The 22,174-nt window shown below is 42.1% G+C and overlaps 1 protein-coding gene across 2 annotated transcripts in view; it reads right to left on the minus strand.

Annotated features, from left to right (window-relative positions):
* Positions 1-22,174, minus strand: part of LOC100551624 (glycerophosphodiester phosphodiesterase domain-containing protein 5) — a 44,374-nt gene that overhangs the window by 9,616 nt on the left and 12,584 nt on the right. For both annotated transcript variants that reach the window (XM_008118645.2, XM_003225980.4), the window contains exons 5-12: positions 21,779-21,838; positions 20,660-20,758; positions 19,285-19,378; positions 18,579-18,724; positions 18,416-18,498; positions 14,334-14,484; positions 7,667-7,891; positions 5,184-5,341 (exon numbers count right to left, since the gene is read on the minus strand). In XM_008118645.2, coding sequence (XP_008116852.1) covers positions 5,184-5,341; positions 7,667-7,891; positions 14,334-14,484; positions 18,416-18,498; positions 18,579-18,724; positions 19,285-19,378; positions 20,660-20,758; positions 21,779-21,838 — 1,016 coding nt within the window. The remainder of the gene's footprint in view (positions 1-5,183; positions 5,342-7,666; positions 7,892-14,333; positions 14,485-18,415; positions 18,499-18,578; positions 18,725-19,284; positions 19,379-20,659; positions 20,759-21,778; positions 21,839-22,174) is intronic.

Below are 22,174 nucleotides of genomic sequence, written 5' to 3' on the forward strand. Positions count from 1 at the left end.
TTTATTTATATCCCGCCACCATCTCCCCAACGGGGACTCGGGGTGGCTTACATGGGGCCATGCCCAGGACAATACAATATAACAAAATATAAAAACAACATATCATAATACAATTAAACAATACAATAGAAAATAATGTACAGTACAACACAAAGTCAAGAAAGCAATATAACAAGGGCGGGCCGCATGAACACTAAGTTAAAACTCGGGGTGAGAAAGGGATAAGAATAAAAACCTCGGGGGATAGGGACATCAGATAGTGAAACAGTCTAGAGGATAAATGTTGGGGGGAGTAACAAAGGAACAGTTACTCTCCGAAAGCACACCGGAAGAGCCATGTTTTTAAATCTTTCCTAAAGGCTAAAAGGGTGGGGGCTTGCCTGATTTCAATGGGCAGTGAGTTCCACAAACGGGGGGCCACAGCAGAAAAGGCCCTCTCCCTTGTTCCCACAAGGCAGGCCTGAGATATAGGCAGTGGCGACAAAAGGGCCTCCCCTGATGATCGGAGCGATCGGGCAGGTTTATGGTAGGAGATACGGTCACAAAGGTAGGTGGGTCCCAAACCGTTTAGGGCTTTATAAATGATGGTCTGCACCTTGAATTGGGACCGGAAAATGAACAGCAGCCAGTGGAGCTCCTCAAACAAGGGAGTAGATCTCTCCCTGTAACTCACCCCTCGTTATTAATCTGGCAGCCGAGCGTTGGACTAATTGTAACTTCCGGGCCGTCTTCAAGGGAAGCCCCACGTAGAGCGCATTACAGTAGTCCAGTCTAGAGGTAACTAAGGCATGGACCACCGTGGTCAAGTCAGACTTCACGAGATATGGTCGCAGTTGGCGCACAAGTTTGAGTTGTACGAAAGCCCTCCTGGCCACCGCCGACACCTGAGCCTCAAGCGTCAACGCTGAATCCAGGAGGACCCCCAAACTGCGGACCTGTGATATTTGGCAAACCAAATATCAACAATTACCAGAGGAAGGAAAGTAGAAAGCAGTATTATCCGAAGCTTGGGAGAAGCAACAGAAGAACCCGGAAGGATATAAGTGGCCAATTGCCTCCTTTTGCAACAAGGTCTGGGCCTCCCTACAACAGGGAGGGCAGGCAGGTGTCAAGCGCTAATAGCACACCACTGGGCAACTACAAAAGGATAATCAATCTTAATAGCCTTTTGCACCGAGGTATCTGGGGTTATCCCATGCTAGGCTGAGGCAAAGCGGACAGTCTAAAAGCCAACACAGGAGATCCAACAACATGTTCCACACCGAAGGTCATTAAGGAGGTGCTCATCTTCTTCATCTTGGAAAGAAGTCACGAGTGGAGTGCCGCAGGGTTCTGTCCTGCGCCCGGTTCTGTTCAACATCTTTATTAACAACTTAGATGAAGGGTTAGAAGGCACGATCATCAAGTTTCAAACAACACCAAACTGGGAGGGATAGCTAACACTCCAGAAGACAGGAGCAGAATTCAAAACGATCTTAACAGACTAGAGAGATGGGCCGAAACTAACAAAATGACAACAGGGACAAATGCGAGATACTTCACTTCAGCAGAAAAAATGAAATGCAAAGATACAGAATGGGGGACGATGCCTGGCTTGACAGCAGTACGTGTGAAAAAAATCTTGGAGTCCTTGTGGACAAAAAATTAAACATGAGCCTACAATGTGATGCGGTGGCGAAAAAAGCCAATGGGATTCTGGCCTGCATCAATAGGGGAATAGCGTCTAGATCCAGGGAAGACATGCTACCCCTCTATTCTGCCTTGATCAGGCCACACCTGGAATACTGTGTCCAGTTCTGGGCACCACAGTTGAAGGGAGATGTTGACAAGCTGGAAAGCGTCGAGAGGAGGGTAACTAAAATGATCAAAGGTCTGGAGAACAAACCCTATGAGGAGCAGCTTAAAGAGCTGGGTATGTTTAGCCTGCAGAAGAGAAGGCTGAGAGAAGACATGATAGCCATGTATAAATATGTGAGGGGAAGTCATAGGGAGGAGGGAGCAAGCTTGTTTGCTGCTGCCCTGGAGACTAGGATGCGGAACAGTGGCTTCAAACTACAGGAAAGGAGATTCCACCTGAACATCAGGAAGAACTTCCTGACTGTGAGAGCTGTTCAGCAGTGGAACTCTCTCCCCCAGACTGTGGTGAAGGCTCCTTCTTCGGAGACTTTTAAGCAGAGGCTGGATGGCCATCTGTTGGGGGTGCTTTGAATGAGATTTTCCTGCTTCTTTCAGGGGGTTGGACTGGATGGCCCGTGAGGTCTCTTCCAACTCTACGATTCTATGATTCTATGACAATAGCAACAGCCATCAGGAGCAGCACTGAGGCGTTTGAATGCTGCAGCCTGACTCGCCTTTTTAGATATCTCCTGCCATTTGCCCCGCTCAGGGGTCTTTCCCTGCCTCATAGGCGGTGGAGGCGCTTTGGGCCTGAGTTGAGACCAGACAACTTTCCAGAGAAGCAAAAACACTTGAAAGTAAGGTGAGTCCTCAGCTTTGTCATCTCCAGTAGCTCATGGCAGGAGGTAAGCGGCCCCCTCAGCAGAAGTATTCTGCAGGAGGCCCAGATACCACTCCCTCTGAAGAATGGGGGGGGGGGGGGGAGAGAAAGGTCTGCTCAAATGAAGAGCCATGCCACGCAGATCGTGGCTCTCACATGCCTGGGGGGTGAAAAAAGGGGCAGAAGATGAATAATCATACCCCCAAGGCCTCTCCATAGGAACCGCAGACACATAACATGCCCATCCATCGGCCAGCTTTTCACATCACATGAAAGACACTTCATGACCATGAAAAAATAAAAATAGTAAATAATAACAATAATAATAATAAAATCATGCAGTCCAAAAACGCTTGTCAAACATGAAGAAAAATGAAAGATTCCCTAACTGCTGCAATAGCGACGGGCTAAAGGAACTGAGGCAATAGCCCCTCCCACTGGCTATATACTCTATAGGGAGAATGGGCGGGGCTACAGCCAATATTGTATCTAAGAGATTTCTAGAAGATTCCGAAACTGACTGCGCAGCGCAGAAAAAACCATATGTGCGTATTTCATACTTGACCATGATGGAGAAAGAACTCTTGTCTGCTGGAGTAAAGTGTGAATGTTGCAATTAATCCCCTAGATTAGCATTGAATAGCCTTGCAGCTTCAAGGCCTGGCTTCTTCCTGCCAGATGAATCCTTTCTTGGGAGGTGTTAGCTGGCCCTGATTGTTTCATGCCTGGAATTCCCCTGTTTTCAGAGTGTTGTTCTTTATTTACTGACCTGATTTTAGAGTTTTTGAATGCTGGTAGCCAGATTTTGTTCATTTTCATGGTGTTCTCCTTTCTGTTAAAATTGCCTACACGCTTGTGGGTTTCAATGGCTTCTCTGTGTAGTCTGACATGTCACAACCTCTGAGGATGCCTTCCATAGGTGTGGATGAAACATCAGAAGATAATATTTCTGGAACATGGCCATACAGCCCTGAAAACTCACAGGCACCCAGTGATTCCAGCCATGAAGCCTTCGGCAACACAAGAAACTGAACTGTTTGTTGACACTTAACATTCACCTGTAGATTCCACACACCATCTCAGTTTTAATGTTTTTAGTCTGATTTTTAAGAGTTTAACCTTATTATGTTGCACGTGTGTGTGTAATATTATATGTTTATTTAAATTTACATTTTATAATCTTTATTTGTGTTTACCCATTGTTGGAGTCCCTGGTGGCACAGTGGGTTAAACCGGTGAGCTGCTGAACTTGCTGACCAAAAGGTCAGCGGTTGGAATCCAGGGAGCGGAGCGAGCTTCCGCTATTAGCCCCATCTTCTGCCAACCTAACAGTTTGAAAATATGCAAATGTGAGTAGATCAATAGGTACCGCTCTGGTGGGAAAGTAATAGCGCTCCATGCAATCATACCAGCCACATGATCTTGGAGGCATCCACAGACAATGCTGGCCCTTTGGCTTAGAAATGGAAATGAGCCCCAACCCCCAGAGTTGGACACAACTAGACTTAATGTCAGGGGAAAACTTTTACCTTAACCTTTACCCATTGTTTGATGTGTTACTTGCTGTTTTGGTACTGAATGTTTGCCACTATATTATTTCCACTGGAAACCACCCTGAGTCCCCCTGCGGAGATAGGATGGGTTATAAATAAAGTATTATTATTATTATTATTATTATTATTATTATTATTATTATTATTATTATATTTGTTTGAGAGTGTATCATCCCGCCGCCTCCTCCCCTAGTAGAGGTAAGGCAGTTTATTTAAAAACACACACAGAGAGAAGCCAGAGAATCAAAGGTTGATTTTTTTCATCATGTAATAATTGCATCCCCTTTATATTTAAAAAAAGATTAAAAGTGTGACTATTATACAATGAAATATGGTATAGTGTTTTCAAAAGGGAATAGGAAAACAAGGAGTAAAAAAAATCAACAGACAAGTATGAAGTTAGCAGAATAATTATTAGAATTGTTAGAATTATTATTATTATTATTATTATTATTATCATTGCTGAGTATATGTTTATTAGTGTCGGTAGGTTTTAGGTTAGGGTGTTGTTTTAGATTTAGTTGTGCAAGAAGTAGTTTTAGTAGCATATGAAAAAATTTCTAGTTTTCCTCCCTTGATTTCCGAATAAATATTGCCAATTTTAATAATAATAATAATAATAATAATAATAATAATAATAATAATAATAATAGAATGTTATTTATATTCCAACTCTCCTGGGCTTCAGAAAAGCCTTAAAGACATGATTGTGCGCACAGGCATTTAATGAATGAGAACATAGATTTCACATGGTCTGGACTAAGATTTACATATGAGGATTTTGGACGAATGGATTTTAACTTAGATATGTTTTTAAATTTTGTATAATGTGTTTTACTATGTAATGTTATTTGCTTTTATATGAACTGTTGTTTTAGTGTACTGTTTTTGGGAATTGAATTTTTGCCTATTTATTGTAAGCCGCCTTGAGTCCCCTCGGGTGAGAAAGGCAGGGTAAAAATGCTGTAAATAAATAAATATACTGTCCTAACTCTCCCAGAGGACTCAGGGTGGTTTCCAACATAAGCAAAACATTCAGTTGCTAATAGGAGACCATACAACAAAAGTATCAAACTTAATCTTCCATTCCCTGTCCTCAAGGGGGGGGGGACCAATTTGCCATGGCAACTTACCGAATATTTATCCTACTTAATTCTCGATAGTTCAAGTTGAGGTGATTGATTTTTCTGCTCTGGAGCTCCTCCACAGAGCGTAGTACAGGTGAGGACTGTTGGAAGCCGGGAGCTACAGACTGAACGTAAGATCTGTTACGCTCCGTCAACCACATAACCTGGAATCAGGGAGGAGTAGCGTGTTATTTCAAAACCACAAACCTAAATTCAAAATCCATACTAACACCTGTATTGGGACAAGCAAAACAGGCAAATTCATCATGATAGCTTTTGAAGCCCAGTGACTTCTTCAGAAAATATAGTAAAAAAAACTGGGTCAATATTAATCAAATCCACAAATAATAAAATCTGTAAAAGTTAAACCATCATATGCCGAGGACTGGCAATTTTTTTTAACCAACCCTATGTTTCTCATGTATCTGCAAACTCTGATGAGAACATCTTACATCTTCATAGTTTGGGAAGTTTACTGCACAAAATTTGCATTTGGTATTTTGGGGCACAAAGCAGAATTTTCTGTACAGAAAATAACAGCTGAGCATAGAAGATTCTGCTTCCTGTACAAAGGATGCCACTCGCAAATATAAGTTTTGTGCATTTTAAATCCCAGCTGTAACATTTTCTTCAATAAGATTTTCATATAGAAATAATTTTCTGCACAAAAGAAAAAAAAAACAGGTAAAGTCCCAAATGATGACTAATCTTTGAAAGCTGCACGTATTTTGAAATACATCTTTTGCAGCAGGAAGAAAAAAAACCCTATAATAACAAATTAATTATTTTAAGAATGAAAATAGTGCAGATTTATATCCTAAGAAATCACAAGAGTAAGGAATTGTGAAAGTTTTAGTTTTACAGTCTTTACTCTTCTTTGCCAGAGAGAGCTGGTGCCTCACCAAACTACCAGTCACAGGATTCCATAAAATTGGGCTATGGCAATTAAAGTGAGGTACATTTACATGAACTTTGAACATGTTTTAATTGTTTTTTAACTGGGAATTGTTTAAATACTATTTAATATATTTAATCTTGTTTTAATGTTTGCATATTTGTATATTTTAAATTGTACGCTGATGATTTTATGTTAAGGCACTTTCAGTCTCCTGTGGGAGAGATAAGGCAGTGTATAAATAAATATCATCATCATCATTAATTCTACAATGTAGATGCACCCCATGTCATTCATAATTAGAATCATGAATCCCTAGCAATTACAAGATTGTAATTCTTATACAGAAGCCCCCAGTGGCGTAGCAGACTAAACCAGTGAGCTACTGAACTTGTTGATTGAAAAGTCAGTGCTTCGAATCCGGGGAGCAGGGTGAGCTTTGCTGTTAGCCCCAGCTTCTGCCAAACTAGCAGTTCGAAAACATGCAAATGTGAGTAGATCAATAGGGAAGGTAATGGTGCTCCATGCAATCATGCTGGCCACATGACCTAGGAGGTGTCTACGGACAATGCTGGCTCTTCAGCTAAAAAATGGAGAAGAGCACCAACCCCTAGTGTCGGGCACGACTAGATTTAACATCAAGGGAAAACCTTTAACTTTACCTAATTCTTATACAAGATTATAGCCACTTTCACCTGATTTTTTTAAAACTTTAGTATATTTTCAATTTATTTTTAAAACCGACAAACGCATTGCAATATTTAATTTCAATATGTCTATATATTTAATAAATTGCAATATACCTGCTTTCTGTCCCACTACCGTCACACACTCGGCGGAGATGAGAGACAGGGCCTTCTCAGTGGTTGTCCCTTGGCTAAGGAACTCCTTCCCTGGCGATATTAGATCAGCCCCCTCTCTCCTGTCCTTCAGAAAGATGGTAAACACCTGGCTGTGGGACTAAGCTTTTGGGGCAGTGCAATAACAGCAGCAAGAGGAAATTTCACCCTGCTAACCGGATACGGTGCAGCTGACTTGTGATGGTTTTAAATAATGGTTTTAATGTGAAGATAACTGATTTTAGTGTTTATGTATACTTTTGGTTTATTTTATGTTCTGGCATTGCATGTTTGCCGTATATATGAGGTGCTCTGCCCTGAGTCCCCTTCGAGGTGAGAAGGGCAGAATATAAATGTTTTAAATAAATAAATAATATAAAAACAATCTGACTTGTATTAAAATTTGCAGCACATTCCTCAAATATCCCTTTTGATGAATGAAGCAGAGCTTGGGAAAGTAACTTTGCTGGACCACAACTCCCAAAACCCCCTACCCGACATGCCTAAGACAGGTGATTTTGGGAACTGTGATCCAAGTTCTACAATTAATCCGTTTTTTAAAAGTTAATAAATATCAGCCCAAAATAATGTATCTCACAGCCATAAACACTTGAATAACAAAGCCAAGAACCAATCAGTTTAAACCCCCTGTGATAAGAACTTTTCATAAAGTAAGCTGTGATACATGGTGGATCCGGGTTTCGCCCGCATCTGCCACCTGAAAAAAAGAGTTGGAGGAAAGGAATCCCTCATACCAAATTGTGTCTAATCTTTGATTTGTGTAGAATTGCTTCTAAGGCGATATCAATATATTTATCCCAGTACGGGTGAGCTTTTGGAGGTCGGTAAAGATCAAATAGGACAAATTTATTCTCCTGGTCAGCAAAGTTCAGGAAATCGCTGAACTTGGAAATATTCTGTCTCCTCGCCAATTTTTCATCCTCAGGAGAGAGTCTGGGCATGGATAAAAATGGCCTTTTCTATAAAGAAATGGAAAGAGAGGAAATAATAAGGAAATAGTCAAGATCAATTGGTTTTCAAAAATCAAAATTGGCGTCGTTAGTAGTAGTAGTAGTAGAATTCCGTTTCCCTCTCCTAAAGGAGACTCAAAGTAGCCATCAATGCTAAAACAATACAATTAACAATTTAAAACCCACAACATATAAACACCAAAAATAATTAAAAATAAATAGATAAAACCACTAAAACTATTTAAATACTTATAACACTACACAGCAATCTCCTAGCTGGTTCTTACAAATATTTTCTTCTTTAAAAACCTATGTGAATAAAGAGGTTTTAGTGCATTTATTTCATGCACACAAAATTTTGCTTATTTAGCAAGCTGATAAATATACCAATATACCTGGTTTTAAACCTATTAGTGACCAGTCCGTTGGATGGACATGAAATCTCAATGACCATAGAATCATAGAATCATAGAATAGTAGAGTTGGAAGAGACCACATGGGCCATACAGTCCAACCCCCTGCTAAGAAGCAGGAAATCGCATTCAAAGCACCCCCGACAGATGGCCATCCAGCCTCTGCTTAAAAGCCTCCAAAGAAGGAGCCTCCACCACGGCCCCGGGGAGAGAGTTCCACTGTCGAACAGCTCTCACAGTGAGGAAGTTCTTCCTGATGTTCAGGTGGAATCTCCTTTCCTGTAGTTTGAAGCCATTGTTCCGTGTCCTAGTCTGCAGGGCAGCAGAAAACAAGCTTGCTCCCTCCTCCCTATGACTTCCCTTCACGTATTTGTACATGGCTATCATGTCTCCTCTCAGCCTTCTCTTCTGCAGGCTAAACATGCCCAGCTCTTTAAGCCGCTCCTCATAGGGCTTGTTCTCCAGACCCTTAATCATTTTAGTCGCCCTCCTCTGGACGCTTTCCAGCTTGTCAACATCTCCCTTCAACTGTGGTGCCCAAAATTGGACACAGTATTCCAGGTGTGGTCTGACCAAGGCAGAATAGAGGGGGAGCATAACTTCCCTGGATCTAGACTCTATTCCCCTATTGATGCAGGCCAGAATCCCATTGGCTTTTTTAGCAGCCGCATCACATTGTTGGCTCATGTTTAACTTGTTGTCCACAAGGACTCCAAGGTCTTTTTCGCACACACTGCTGTCAAGCCAGGCGTCCCCCATTCTGTATCTTTGATTTCCATTTTTTCTGCCGAAGTGAAGTATCTTGCATTTGTCCCTGTTGAACTTCATTTTGTTAGTTTTGGCCCATCTCTCTAGTCTGTCAAGATCGTTTTGAATTCTGCTCCTGTCTTCTGGAGTGTTAGCTATCCCTCCCAGTTTTGTGTCGTCTGCAAGCTTGATGATCGTGCCTTCTAACCCTTCGTCTAAGTCGTTAATAAAGATGTTGAACAGAACCGGGCCCAGGACGGAGCCCTGCGGCACTCCACTTGTCACTTCTTTCCATGATGAAGACGACGCATTGGTGAGCACCCTTTGGGTTCGTTCGCTTAGCCAATTACAGATCCACCTAACCGTAGTTTTGTCTAGCCCACATTTTACTAGTTTGTTTGCCAGAAGGTCGTGGGGGACTTTGTCGAAGGCCTTACTGAAATCCAGGTACGCTACATCCACAGCATTCCCTGTATCGACCCAACTCGTAACTCTATCGAAAAAAGAGATCAGATTAGTCTGGCATGACTTTGGTAAATCCGTGTTGACTAGTAGCAATGACCGCATTTGTTTCTAAGTGTTCGCAGACCACTTCCTTAATGATCTTTTCCAGAATTTTGCCTGGTATTGATGTGAGGCTGACCGGACGGTAATTGTTTGGGTCGTTCTTTTTTCCCTTCTTGAAGATAGGGACCACATTCGCCCTCCTCCAATCTGCTGGGACTTCTCCCGTTCTCCAAGAACTCTCAAAGATAATTGCCAGTGGTTCTGAAATAACTTCCGCTAGTTCCTTCAGTACTCTTGGATGTAGCTGATCTGGCCCTGGGGACTTGAATTCGTTTAGAGTGGCCAGGTGTTCCTGGACAACTTGTTTCCCTATTTGGGGTTGGATTTCCCCCAATCCTTCGTCCATTCCATGTTGCTGAGGTTGAAGATGGCTTTCTTTTTGTGAGAAGACCGAGGCAAAGAAGGCATTAAGTAGTTCTGCCTTTTCCCTGTCCCCTGTCGCCATCACCCCATCTTCTCCTTGCAATGGCCCTATCGCCTCCTTTTTCTTCCTTTTTCTACCAACGTAAGCAAAAAAGCCTTTTTTGTTGTTTTTTATGTCCCTGGCAAGCCTGAGCTCATTTTGCGCTTTAGCCTTGCGAACCTTTTCCCTACAGGTGTTGGCTATACGTTTGAATTCTTCTTTGGTGATTTCTCCCCTTTTCCACTTCTTGTGCATGTCACTTTTGAGCTTTAGCTCAGTTAGAAGTTCTTTGGACATCCATTCTGGCTTCTTTGCACTTGTCTTATTTTTCTTCTTTGTTGGCACTGTTTGCATTTGCGCCTTGAGTATTTCACTTTTGAAAAATTCCCATCCATCCTTAACTCCCTTGTTTTTTAATATCGGCGTCCATGGAATGCCGCTCAGTAATTCCTTCATTTTTTGGAAGTCAGCTCTCTTAAAGTCCAGAATGCGTGTTTGACTTGTCTTAGTTTCAGCATTCCTTTGTATTGCAAACTGCAGGAGCACATGGTCACTTGCCCCTAAGGATCCAACCACTTCAACTGTATTGATCAGGTCTTCCACATTTGTTAAGATTAGATCAAGAGTTGCTGATCCCCTTGTTGCCTCTTCTACCTTCTGGACCATAAAATTATCTGCAAGGCAAGTGAGGAATTTGTTGGACTTTGTACTCTTGGCTGAGTTTGTTTTCCAGCAGATATCGGGATAATTGAAATCGCCCATGACTACTATATCTCTTCTTTGTGCCTGTTTGGTGCCTGTCAGCTGTTGACAGAAGGCTTCATCAAGTCCTTCATCCTGACTCGGAGGTCTGTAGTAGACACCCATGACAAGATCTTTTTGAGTCCCGGTTCCCTTGATTCTTATCCAGATGCTTTCAAGCTGGTTTCCCGGATTACAGTCTTGCATTTCTTCTGCAACGTAACTGTTTTTGACATATAAAGCTACTCCCCCTCCTCTCCCCTTTGTTCTATTTCTGTGAAAGAGGTTATAGCCCTCAATGGTTAAATTCCAGTGATGGGAGTCATCCCACCAGGTTTCAGTGATGCCTATGACATCGTATGTGTGGTGCTGTGCTAGGAGTTGGAGTTCGTCTTGCTTATTTCCCATGCTCTGAGCATTAGTGTAAAGACATGTAAGCCCCTGTGACCTCCCCTCGAACTGTTTATTTGGGATTATTGTGCTCTCTGTACTTGGTCCTTGCTGTGTTTGTGCAGCCCTCCGTTTAGCCTTTTGGTGGTTCCCTGTGGTTGTGGGTAATATAGACCATAAGTTCAGTTGAGAAAGGGTGAGGAAAAATGGATAGATACACTAAGGCTGTAGTAGTTTTAATGCATCTTGACACCACTTTAACTATACTACTATAGGCTATCACACATGACTGAAGACATTGTACTTCAGCGGCAGTCTTGGCAGTGGGTCCGTAAGTGACATGGTCTTTCTTTCACAATGAGAACATAGGTTTACAGATGGAAAGTAGTTTTGACAAGGGTTTGTTTCTTCCCCTCCACACGTTTCTCTCTTTCACCCTCCATGCGTACCTCTTCAAAAACCACAGCACTGTTGGTAACAGCTGACCTTCAGTTGGAATGCTTGAGTGCCAGGGAATTCTAGTTCTCTGTGGTTATTCCACTTTTTTAGGTTAGCTGTAAGCCCATCTTTAAACCTCTTTTGCTGTCCACTGACATTCTGTTTTCCTTCTCTGATCTGATAATAAAGTAACTGCTTTGGGAGTCAGTAATTAGGCATTTGGACAATGTGGCCACTGCCAGTCCAGCGAAGTAGGAGGTGGATCACCGCTTCAATGTTGGTGGTCTTTGCTTTTTCCAGAATGCTAACGTTTGTCCATACATCTTCTTCCCAATAGATTTGCAGGATTTTTTGAAGGCTTCACAGTCTAAAAAATCTTTTCAAGGTTGATGAATGCATTCTGCAGGGGTTGATTTTGTTCGCAGCATTTTCTTGGAGCTGTCATGCAGTGAAAATCATATCCACTGTTCCTATGGAGGGGCAGAAGCCATTCTTGGATTCAGGGGGGGGATGTCTTCTGAAATTGGTAGGTGTTTTGTGAGGATTTTCCCAGCAGAGGTTAAAACTAAGATACCTTGATAGTTTCCATGGTCTGTTCTTTCTCCCTTTTTGAAAAGGGTGATGATAATGGCATCCTTGAAGTCTGCTGGGATCATCTCGTTCACCCACACTTTTTCAATAAGCTTATGAAGTTGTTGCGTCAGCTCAGGTTCACCTTCTTTAAAGATTTCAACAGGGATCCCATCAGGTCCACTGATTTTGTTAATTTTTAGTTAGTTGATGCCTTTGCTGACTTCCTCCAAACTTGGTAGTGCTGCAAGCTCATCCCTGGTTTGTTGTTGAGGGCTTTGCGAGATAAACTCTTCAGCCACATTTGAAAGGCGGTTAAGGAGACTATGGTAGTGTTCTTGCCAGCATAGTGCAATGGGTTTTTTTGTCTTTTAGAACTCTAATGAATATTAGAGGGTGTATGCCATGATTTGTTAGGCCATAAATTACCTTACAAACTGTTGATTTTTGAGCCTCTTTTGTTCACCAGGTATTCTTAAGTTCTCTTGTTCTTTGGATATCAGCTTTTGCACTAGTGTCGCTCTTTTTCTTAGTAGCATGGTTGATGTCTCTTTTCTATATTTTGTTGCGGGATGCTGCTACGTGAAGTGATTTATAAATTCCCAATAACAATCTCCCTGAACCGCTACAAGGTGGATAGCAAGTGTCCCAGAAGCAAGCAAAAATACCGCAGAATCCTTTTACAACATAACATGCTTCAGCCCGTTTATCAGCAGAGTCCAACTGCCAGCATCTGACCTTATCTACACACTATTTTAGTAAATTCACAGATTCAGATTTTCATCCAAAATATCTGGAGGCTTTAATCTTCACAGTTGCAATATATACAAATGTACAAACAGGATATGCAGGTCCATTTTCCTTGTATTGTTCTTGCAAACAATCAGACTCATCAGATAAGCACATACAACCTAGGCAGATGCTCACACCAAGTCACACAGGAGGGAGAAAGATGGATTCTTCCATCCTCCTTATATAGCCACCTGCTGATAGGTCATCAGTAAGGGACACTGGCTGATGCAACCCTTTGCAATAACCCTCACATGGTTATGACTCGGTCATTACCGCACCACCTTAATTATTGCATCATGACATTCACAGTCATATCTACATGCTATCAATATACCATATGTTCATCAAACAGTATTTTATTCTATAATTAGAAATGCTTTTCCATTTCTATCTAACATACTTGAAAGGCCTTCCTTTTCATATTGAATATATGTTGGACGACAGTAACTACCATGATCCAATACTATGGATTCATGGGAACTATAGTTTGACAAGGCCTTTATGCTTTCTGCCAAAGAGTATGGCATCTCACCAAACTACAAATTCCAGGATTCCATAGCATTGAGCCATGGCAGTCAACAAGGTTTCAAAGTGTGTTCATTCCTCAATGTAAATGTACTCTTAAGAGTTGGCAAAACGTCAGTGTGCCTCAGAAGGAAGTAGCCTTTTAAAAAGGTGGACAGAGTTTTGATTTGATGTGCCATGAGTAAGATTGCTGTTGTGTGCTTTCAAGTTATGAGTCATAGTAACCCCAACATTAATTTATCATAGGCTTTTCTTGTCAGAAAGGCATCCCTCTAGGACAGAGTGAGTGTGGCTTGTTCAAGGTTGCCCAGTGGGATTCCAGGACAAAGCAGGGATTCGAACTCTGATCTGTCAGAATTGTACTCCAGACAGTGAGCCCTTTAGTATCCAGCGACATTTGGTTCCTGGACCATCCCCCACCCCCACCACAGATATCATAGTCCATGAATATTAATGTTCTGTGATATTCAGTGGTTTTGGAAAATGGTGTCCCTATGCAAAATGGCAAAATCAAAGTTTCTTATTGGCCTGGGGAAGGAGGATTTTTGAGCTGTATTTACTTGAATCCATGGGTGTAGAACCCAGGATGTTGGAGGGGGTTTGGGGCAGGATATCAGCCCCCCCCCCCCAAAAAAAATCAGAGTTGAAGAGCCCTCGTGGGTCATCCAATCCAACACCCTGCGAAGAAGCAGGAAAACCACATTCAAAGCACCCCAATAGATGGCCATCCAGCCTCTGCTTAAAAGCTTCCAAAGAAGGAGACTCCATATGCAAGCTCCAAGTAGGGAAATCTATTCCATTGGTGGGGAGTCCAAAAGCTGCTTGGGAGAACAGAATGACAAATTCGAGAACAAAAAAAAAGTACCTCAAAGAACCAATCCCCGGCATTTAGCTTCTCCAGCCGTGACCAATTCATCATGGAGGAATCTATGTCCGCCACCTCAGGAGCCATGGCATCAACGTTGGTGGTCCTTTTTAAAGTCCTATCGTGCATAAGGAATGGAACACCGTCGTAGCTGTCCAAACAGAAAATGAACTTCTCATGCTCAGCATGGAATTGGAGGCAGGCTAATTTCAAAGTAGTTTAGAGCTCTTCCCTAACCAAGTCTTACAGCTGTACAGGGATGACTTGACAGCAAATAACAAGCACAACAGGTATGAACAATAGACTAGTTCAGGGCACTCATTCTGTACAGTAACACAGAAATGCATTTCTTTCAATAAAGTTGAATCCTTAATTTACCAGTATGGCTTCTTTAAATTTATTTATTTATTTGCTGCATTTTATCCCGCTCTATCTCCACCCCGGAGGGGACTCGGAGCAGTTTACAGATTGGCAATATTCAATTTTACATTAAACATACAATTACAAATTACAATAAACATTAAAATCATTAATTCCCTTTCAGAAGGAAGGAGGGAAGGAAGGGGAAGGGGGAAAAGGTGGGAAGGAAGTGAAAGGCCAGTAGGAAGGAAGTTGAAAGAAGTAGAAAAGGTATGAGGAGAGGGGAGAAAGAAAGAAGAAGGGAGTTGAATGTGATTTTCCTGTTTCTTGGCAGTGGGCTGGGCTGGATAGCCCACGAGGTCTCTTCCGACTCTAGGATTCTATGAGTAAAGAAGGAAAAAAGTAGAAAGGGAAGAAGAAAGAGAGGAAAGAAAGAAAAAGGAGGGAAAAGTAAAGAAGAAAGGGAAAAGTAAGAAAGAAAGAAAAAAGAGGAAGAAGTTGTAAGGGAAGAAGGAAGGAAGGGAATAGGAAAGAAGGAAGGAGGTGTGCAGTATGAGTGAAATGGAGGAAGGAAAGAATGAGCCACAAAGAAAATGTACACGTGGGCAATATCAGATACCGTGTTTCCCCGAAAATAAGACACTGTCTTATATTTATTTTTCCTCAAGAAGACACATTATGGCTTATTTTCGGGGATGTCTTATTATTATTAAGTACTAGCTGTGCCCGGCCACGCGTTGCTGTAGCTTAGTCTGGTGGTGTTGGTCAGTCTGCATTAGGTTGTATTTATGCTGTGACCTCCACTCTTCTTTATACTCACATTAGTAGTAGTATTTGAAGTCTTTGATTTGATAATTATTTGAGATCCCTGTTGTCTTTGGTTTGTTGTTAATCATGATGTCTGCTTCTGCTGAGTGTGATTTATATTTTTATTGTGGTAGAATAGTCTTTTTTTGCCTGTGTAGGTGTTTATTATTATTATTATTGTTGTTGTAGTGGTCATGAAGGTTGGATAAGTTAGATGCTACTGTATTGTTTTTTTGGAGGCCCAGTTTAGCACTGACTGGCCTCTCAGCCTCAGTGCCTGGCTACTTCTTGCCTGTGATGGTGTTGATTCTTATTGTTGTTGTTGTCGCTGTTATTATTGTATTTGTTTTTTTGGAGGCCAAGTGTGAATGTAGGGATTGGGGAGGTAGATGAGCACTGAATGGCCTTGTAGCCTCAGTGCATGGCTGATTCTTGCCTGTGTAGGTGTTTATTATTAGTGGGTGAGTGGATGGATAGATGAGTGGATGGATAGATAGAGTGGGTGCTCTCCTTGTTTCCTTTATTCCTATGCTGTTCCCTTTCTCTGCTCCAATCTTGAGCTTGCTGATAAGAACACACTGGTCAGAAAGGAGGGTAAATACAACCGGATCAATTGTCTTTCTCTCCCTTTTGCTCTTGGCCTTCCGGGCAGAGAGGGAGGGCTCTTGTCCTTGGCGTTCCTTTCCTTCGCTTCCCTTCCCGCCCTCCTTCCTTCGTTCTATCTGTCCCAGCTTTTCCTGCCTGCAGAGCCATGGAACTGGGTCAGTGGGTTGGATGGCGGGAAAAGGGAGAAGGAAGAGGCCTCTAATTGAAATGCATGGACTCCATGCCATGGGGTGCTGGGATTTGTAGTTTGCATCCAGTCCAACCTCTTTCTTTCTTTTTGTCATGGAGGAAGACCCCACCCAAACCCCTCAGACAGATGGCCAACCAGTTTAGTTGTGTTGTTATAGTCACGATGCATTGTTGTGAGTTTTGTGGGTCCGGATTGTGGTTTTGTGGTGTGGTTGTGTTGTTACAACCGGGAGGCAAGGCTTTTGCGTTGTGTTATCAAGTTTTGTATTTCTCAGATGTTTAGTTGTGTGCCAAGTTTTGTATTTCTGGGGCGTTCAGTTGTGTTGTTATAGTCACAATGTGTTGTTGTGAGTTTTGTGGGTCCGGATTGTGGTTTTGTAGTGTGGTTGTGTTGTTACAACCGGGAGGGAAGGCTTTTGCGTTGTGTTGCCAAGTTTCGTATTTCTGGGGCGTTTAGTTGTGTTGCTATAGTCACGATGCGTTGTTGTGAGTTTTGTGGGTCCGGATTGTGTTTTTGTGGTGTAGTTGTGTTGTTACAACCGGGAGGCAAGGCTTTTGCATTGTGTTGTCAAGTTTTGTATTTCTGGGGCGTTTAGTTGTGTTGTTATAGTTACGATGCATTGTTGTGAGTTTTGTGGGTTCGGATTGTGGTTTTGTGGTGTGGTTGTGTTGTTACAACCAGGAGGCAAGGCTTTTGTATTGTGTTGTCAAGTTTTGTATTTCTCGGGTGTTTAGTTGTGTGCCAAGTTTCGTATTTCTGGGGCGTTTAGTTGTGTTGTTATAGTCACGATGTGTTGTTGTGAGTTTTGTGGGTCCGGATTGTGGTTTTGTGGTGTGGTTGTGTTGTTACAACTGGGAGGGAAGGCTTTTGCGTTGTGTTGCCAAGTTTCGTATTTCTGGGGCGTTTACTTGTGTTGTTATAGTCACGATGTGTTGTTGTGAGTTTTGTGGGTCCGGATTGTGGTTTTGTGGTGTGGTTGTGTTGTTGTAACCGGGAGGCAAGGCTTTTGCATTGTGTTGCCAAGTTTCGTATTTCTGGGGCGTTTAGTTGTGTTGTTATAGTCACGATGTGTTGTTGTGAGTTTTGTGGGTCCGGATTGTGGTTTTGTGGTGTGGTTGTGTTGTTACAACCGGGAGGGAAGGCTTTTGCGTTGTGTTGCCAAGTTTCGTATTTCTGGGGCGTTTACTTGTGTTGTTATAGTCACGATGTGTTGTTGTGAGTTTTGTGGGTCCGGATTGTGGTTTTGTGGTGTGGTTGTGTTGTTGTAACCGGGAGGCAAGGCTTTTGCATTGTGTTGCCAAGTTTCGTATTTCTGGGATGTTTAATTTTGTTGTTATAGTCACTGTGCAAACAACTTTATCCTTTTATATATATAGATGGTACAACAGTCTCATTTATGCGATGACCTCTTTGGGCTCAGTAACAGACTGCTTGCTGAAGCTTTTCCCCTATCCTGTGGTGTTTATGTGGGGTGAGGGAGACGCACAGACTGTTTCTGGTTGATGCTGGGGGAGAGAAAACCACAGCCACAGCTTTACTTCTTCCCCCTGAGAACACACAATACCTAAAACACAGAGTCCTGCTCCACACTTCACTGAGGAGACTTTTATTTTCACTTTCTATGTCTCCCTCAATGCCTCAGGTTTCAGCATGCACAGAACGACCTACCGGGACCTGATAGGTAGAGCCAACATTATATGCTGCATAGCCACGCCTATCACTATTTTCGGGATATGGCTTATATTGTGCAAATGCTTAAAAATCCTGGTACAAATTATTTTATAAGTGTATCTTATTTTCGGGAAAACAAAGTATATACACTAGTAAACCAATAAATATAATAAATTCAAGTCATAGCTTGAATGCAACAGACCATGCAACTTTAGAGTGAGGGCCTAAAAAACTAACTAAAGAGGCAGATCACCTGCTCTTCGTTCCTTTCTAAAAATTATAATTGCAAGAACTTTTTACAATGTAGCAAATGGCTTGCTCTTACCTAATTCTTTTTTAAAAATAGAGTTTTATTAAAGATTTTCAATAAGATAGATAAAATATTTCACAAAAAAGGTGGAATAAAGAAATGGGGAATAGTATGAGATTTGGAAAAAAAGGCTCTTACCTAATTCTGACATCTGTCTCCAAAGCAACAGCACCATACTCTATGCTTTTACGAAATGACATTATTGTATTCTCGGGTGCCATCTATTATAGAAGATAGGATTGTTATTGTGTGCTCTATGGAATAATGTGAGTCTGAAGGCCCCGCTTTCTTCTTCACTCACCATTGGAGCTCCTCTGTGTCCGATTAGTTTTGGCTTGGGACCCAATGTTCCCTCCTCACGGATGCAGGGGGAGTGCATCCCCAAAGGGATGAAGAAGAGGAAGAGGAGGATGGCCAGGTATGGCGCTAAGAGAAGCCACTGCAAAACTAAATGGAAATAAGAGAAATTAGGCGCTTGAGTCCATTAGCCAATCCAAGAGTAAGGAAAGTGCTGGACTGACACATTATAAAAATGGGAGCTTCCTTGTGCTTCATTTGTGCTTGTTTGGGGGAAATAACAACAACAACAATAGTTACACGCCTCTGTCTTGGCCCAAAGTGGGATAAAACACAAAACATATCACCATAAAGTACGTACATATCATAAAATTCATGCATTAAAATGCATACATTTTATTTGGTTTTAATCTGCTTAATTGATTGATAGGTGTTTTAATCGCTCATGTTTTAGATTGTTGATTTTGTTGAGATGCATTTTAATGTTCGTAAACCGCTTTGAGTCCCCTTTGGGGTGGAGAAAAGCGGGAAAGAAATGAAGTAAATAAAGCACACTGCTACAAAATACATATAAGTGATAACTAGACTGAGTTTAGCTTTACCTTCCCACAGAATTGTCTCCAAAGTTTTGACTATGAAAGAATTGCTTCAAATCCTGAAGGTGATCCCTAACAAAGGGTAGCCAAGCTTACCAACTGGAGTGACTGTACCTTTTTTTTTAATCTGAAAGAAGTGCTTTCCCACCGGCCAAGCTAGGAAGATCATGAGGAGGATGGAAAAAAAGTGGAAAAAAGGAGCTGAGACCTATGGTGAAGATTAAACAAAAAGTCAACATTTTGCTTTGCTTTGGAAGAAACACATCTTAGATGCTTTCAGAGCCAACAAGTTGCCCACAAATGGGAAGCACAAAAGGGAACGGGACTGTGCTTCAAGATTTATGGGTCACAAACAGGCACATAGGAAGTTAGGAGAGGATGATGATGATGATTTGTATCCCACTTTATCTCTCTTTAAAAAGAGAGACTCAAAGCAGCTAACAGTAGAAAGCAATACAATATGATGAGTCTCCCTATTTATGTTTATTCCAAGCCATTTGTGATGCATCTATCATCACAATGTGCTGAAAAATGCAACACACACCCTAAATTGACCCCAATTACCAACATTGCAAATGCCATGGAAGGTCCAGAACATGTTATAATTTTATTATAACTCTCTCCCCGGGGCCGTGGTAGAGGCTCCTTCTTTGGAGGCTTTTAAGCATGGCCATCTGTCGGGGGTGCTTTGAATGCGATTTCCTGCTTCTTAGCAGGGGGTTGGACTGGATGGCCCATGTGGTCTCTTCCAACTCTACTATTCTATGATTCTATGATTCTATGATTCTATTATTTGGGATACCCCTCCCTGAATCCCAAAAATAATATGGTAACATAAAAAATTGGTAAACAGACTGGCTGACAGTAGATCAGTGATTCCCAACCAAACTTTTTTTTTTTTTTTGCCAGGGACCACTTTGAACGGGGAACACTCTCCAACTTTAGAACCAAAAGGGTTACGAATAAGTTTTTGGTCAACTTTAGATTCGGTTTGGTTATTTGGGGTGCTGATTCAGAAAATTGCATTGGTTGGACCACATCAGCTCTAGTTTCTAATACAGAATATATGCCATCCAGTAGTCGCCACCTGCTCACCCACAGAAAACCATATCTAATAATCTAGAGCTGATGTGATCTATCCAATGCAGTTTTCTAAATCAGCATCCCAAATAAACCCAGGAACAGGCCTAAAAACTAATACACCAAGGCACCCCTGCTTCCAGGGGAGCCTGGAATGGCTCTGTCCAGCAGGAGTGAGGAGGAGGAGAAGCAACAGTCAGGAGGCTTGTTGCGCCTTTCGTGGGTAGTCAGCTTCTCCCCTCTCGACATCCCTGTTGCCTTGGCACTATAAGAGGGTTTCACGAGACCACTCATGCTATGAGACCCTGGGATTTGTAGTTTGGTGAGGCACCAGCACTCTTTGGCAGAGGAGGCCAAGGACCATGTAAAACTACAACCCCATGGAACCCACCCCACTCTGTTTTCTTACCTTAAAGGACAGGTAGACTGTGGTCCATTGCTCATGCCACAAAGTTCGTATCATGATAAAGGCAGTAATGGCAACACCGAGGAAGGACAACGTCCCCATCTGTAAAACCAAAGATTAAGGGGTTATGTGCCATACTCCCTCTTTATGGTTTCAGCAAAAAAGTAGAGGAGACTGTAGAGACCTTCGCACCCACCACCAAGACCCTACACTTGGAAGGCAATCATACCCGGCTGCGAGCGATAGCCGATGAGATGAGCAAAAAAGTAGGCTAAATCTTACAACAGGAACCCCAACGGACCCTCAACAGCACCCCTATCAAAATGCTTGGTGGGGGGGGACAAATTGCTCAAAGTGAACTTCCATGCTGCATAACCTTCAGCATTACTCAGAAGAAACTTGGACATGTGTGAGCAAGCAACATCCAGTTACGGTCAAGATAGAAAAGTTGTTGCTGTTGTCGTTACTGTTATTATTTTTATTTTTATCCTCCCTTTCTCACCATAGGGACTGAAGGCAGCTAACAATAACAACTTCCTCAATATTATTGGGGAAAGAACCAATAAGTTAGGAGATGTTACAGCAGGTTGCTTTTGCCTGATGCTGGATTATTCTACACTGTAGAATTAATGCAGCTTGACGCCACTTTAACCCCATGGCTCAATGCTACAGGATCCCGGGAGTTGTAGTTTTACCAAGCCTTTAGCTTTCTCTCGCAAAGACTGCAGTTTAACAGCTGTTCGGATTTCTGGGAGTTGAAAGCCAAAACATCTGGGGACCCACAGGTTGAGAACCACTGTTTTAGTTAATTGAGCGCAAAATATTTCTGCAACTTTTACTCCGTTTTGCGATTTAAGTTGAGGACAAAGGGAGAAAGTGGGAGAAGGAAAACGTATATTGGATATTTTAAAAGTTCCTGCCAAACTTGGGACAACTGGAGGGTATGAAGGGAAAAATAATGTCTAGTTTGAGCCTGTGAGTAAAGAGATCCAGCCTAAGATCCACGCTGTTTCTTCTGGAAGATGATGACTATGTTAAAAACTGAGACTAAGAGTATTCTTTAGAGAGAAGAACGTCTTAATTATATGCCAAGGAAAAGCTAGTAAAATAGCTGGTATTTACCTTATGAATCCAGTGCAGATACAGCTGTTGACTGTTTGTCAGCAGGCACACCGCTAGGACCTATAAAAGCATTAGTAGATTATGTATTATAACATAGACGAAGGTCATTGCCACCTTTCATTACATCACAGCAATTTAGCTAATGACTGAAGCAGGGAGTCATATATTTGTTAGTAATCCGGGTTTTTTTAAGTTCATTAAATTTCACATATACAAGTACTATTAGGGTTGTGCATTCGGGATAAACCTTGCCCCATTTCGTGCCCTGGCTTTCATTGAGGGCCCCGATTCGGTGTTTTCAGTTTGGGGGCCCTAAAATTTGGACCATTATGGAGGGGCTTTCCACCCACTGACTCATTTTGCCGGTGTGCAGGCTTCTGTTCTTACCTGGCATCT

Source organism: Anolis carolinensis, chromosome 3, assembly GCF_035594765.1.
Source record: "Anolis carolinensis isolate JA03-04 chromosome 3, rAnoCar3.1.pri, whole genome shotgun sequence".
NCBI lineage: Eukaryota > Metazoa > Chordata > Lepidosauria > Squamata > Dactyloidae > Anolis > Anolis carolinensis.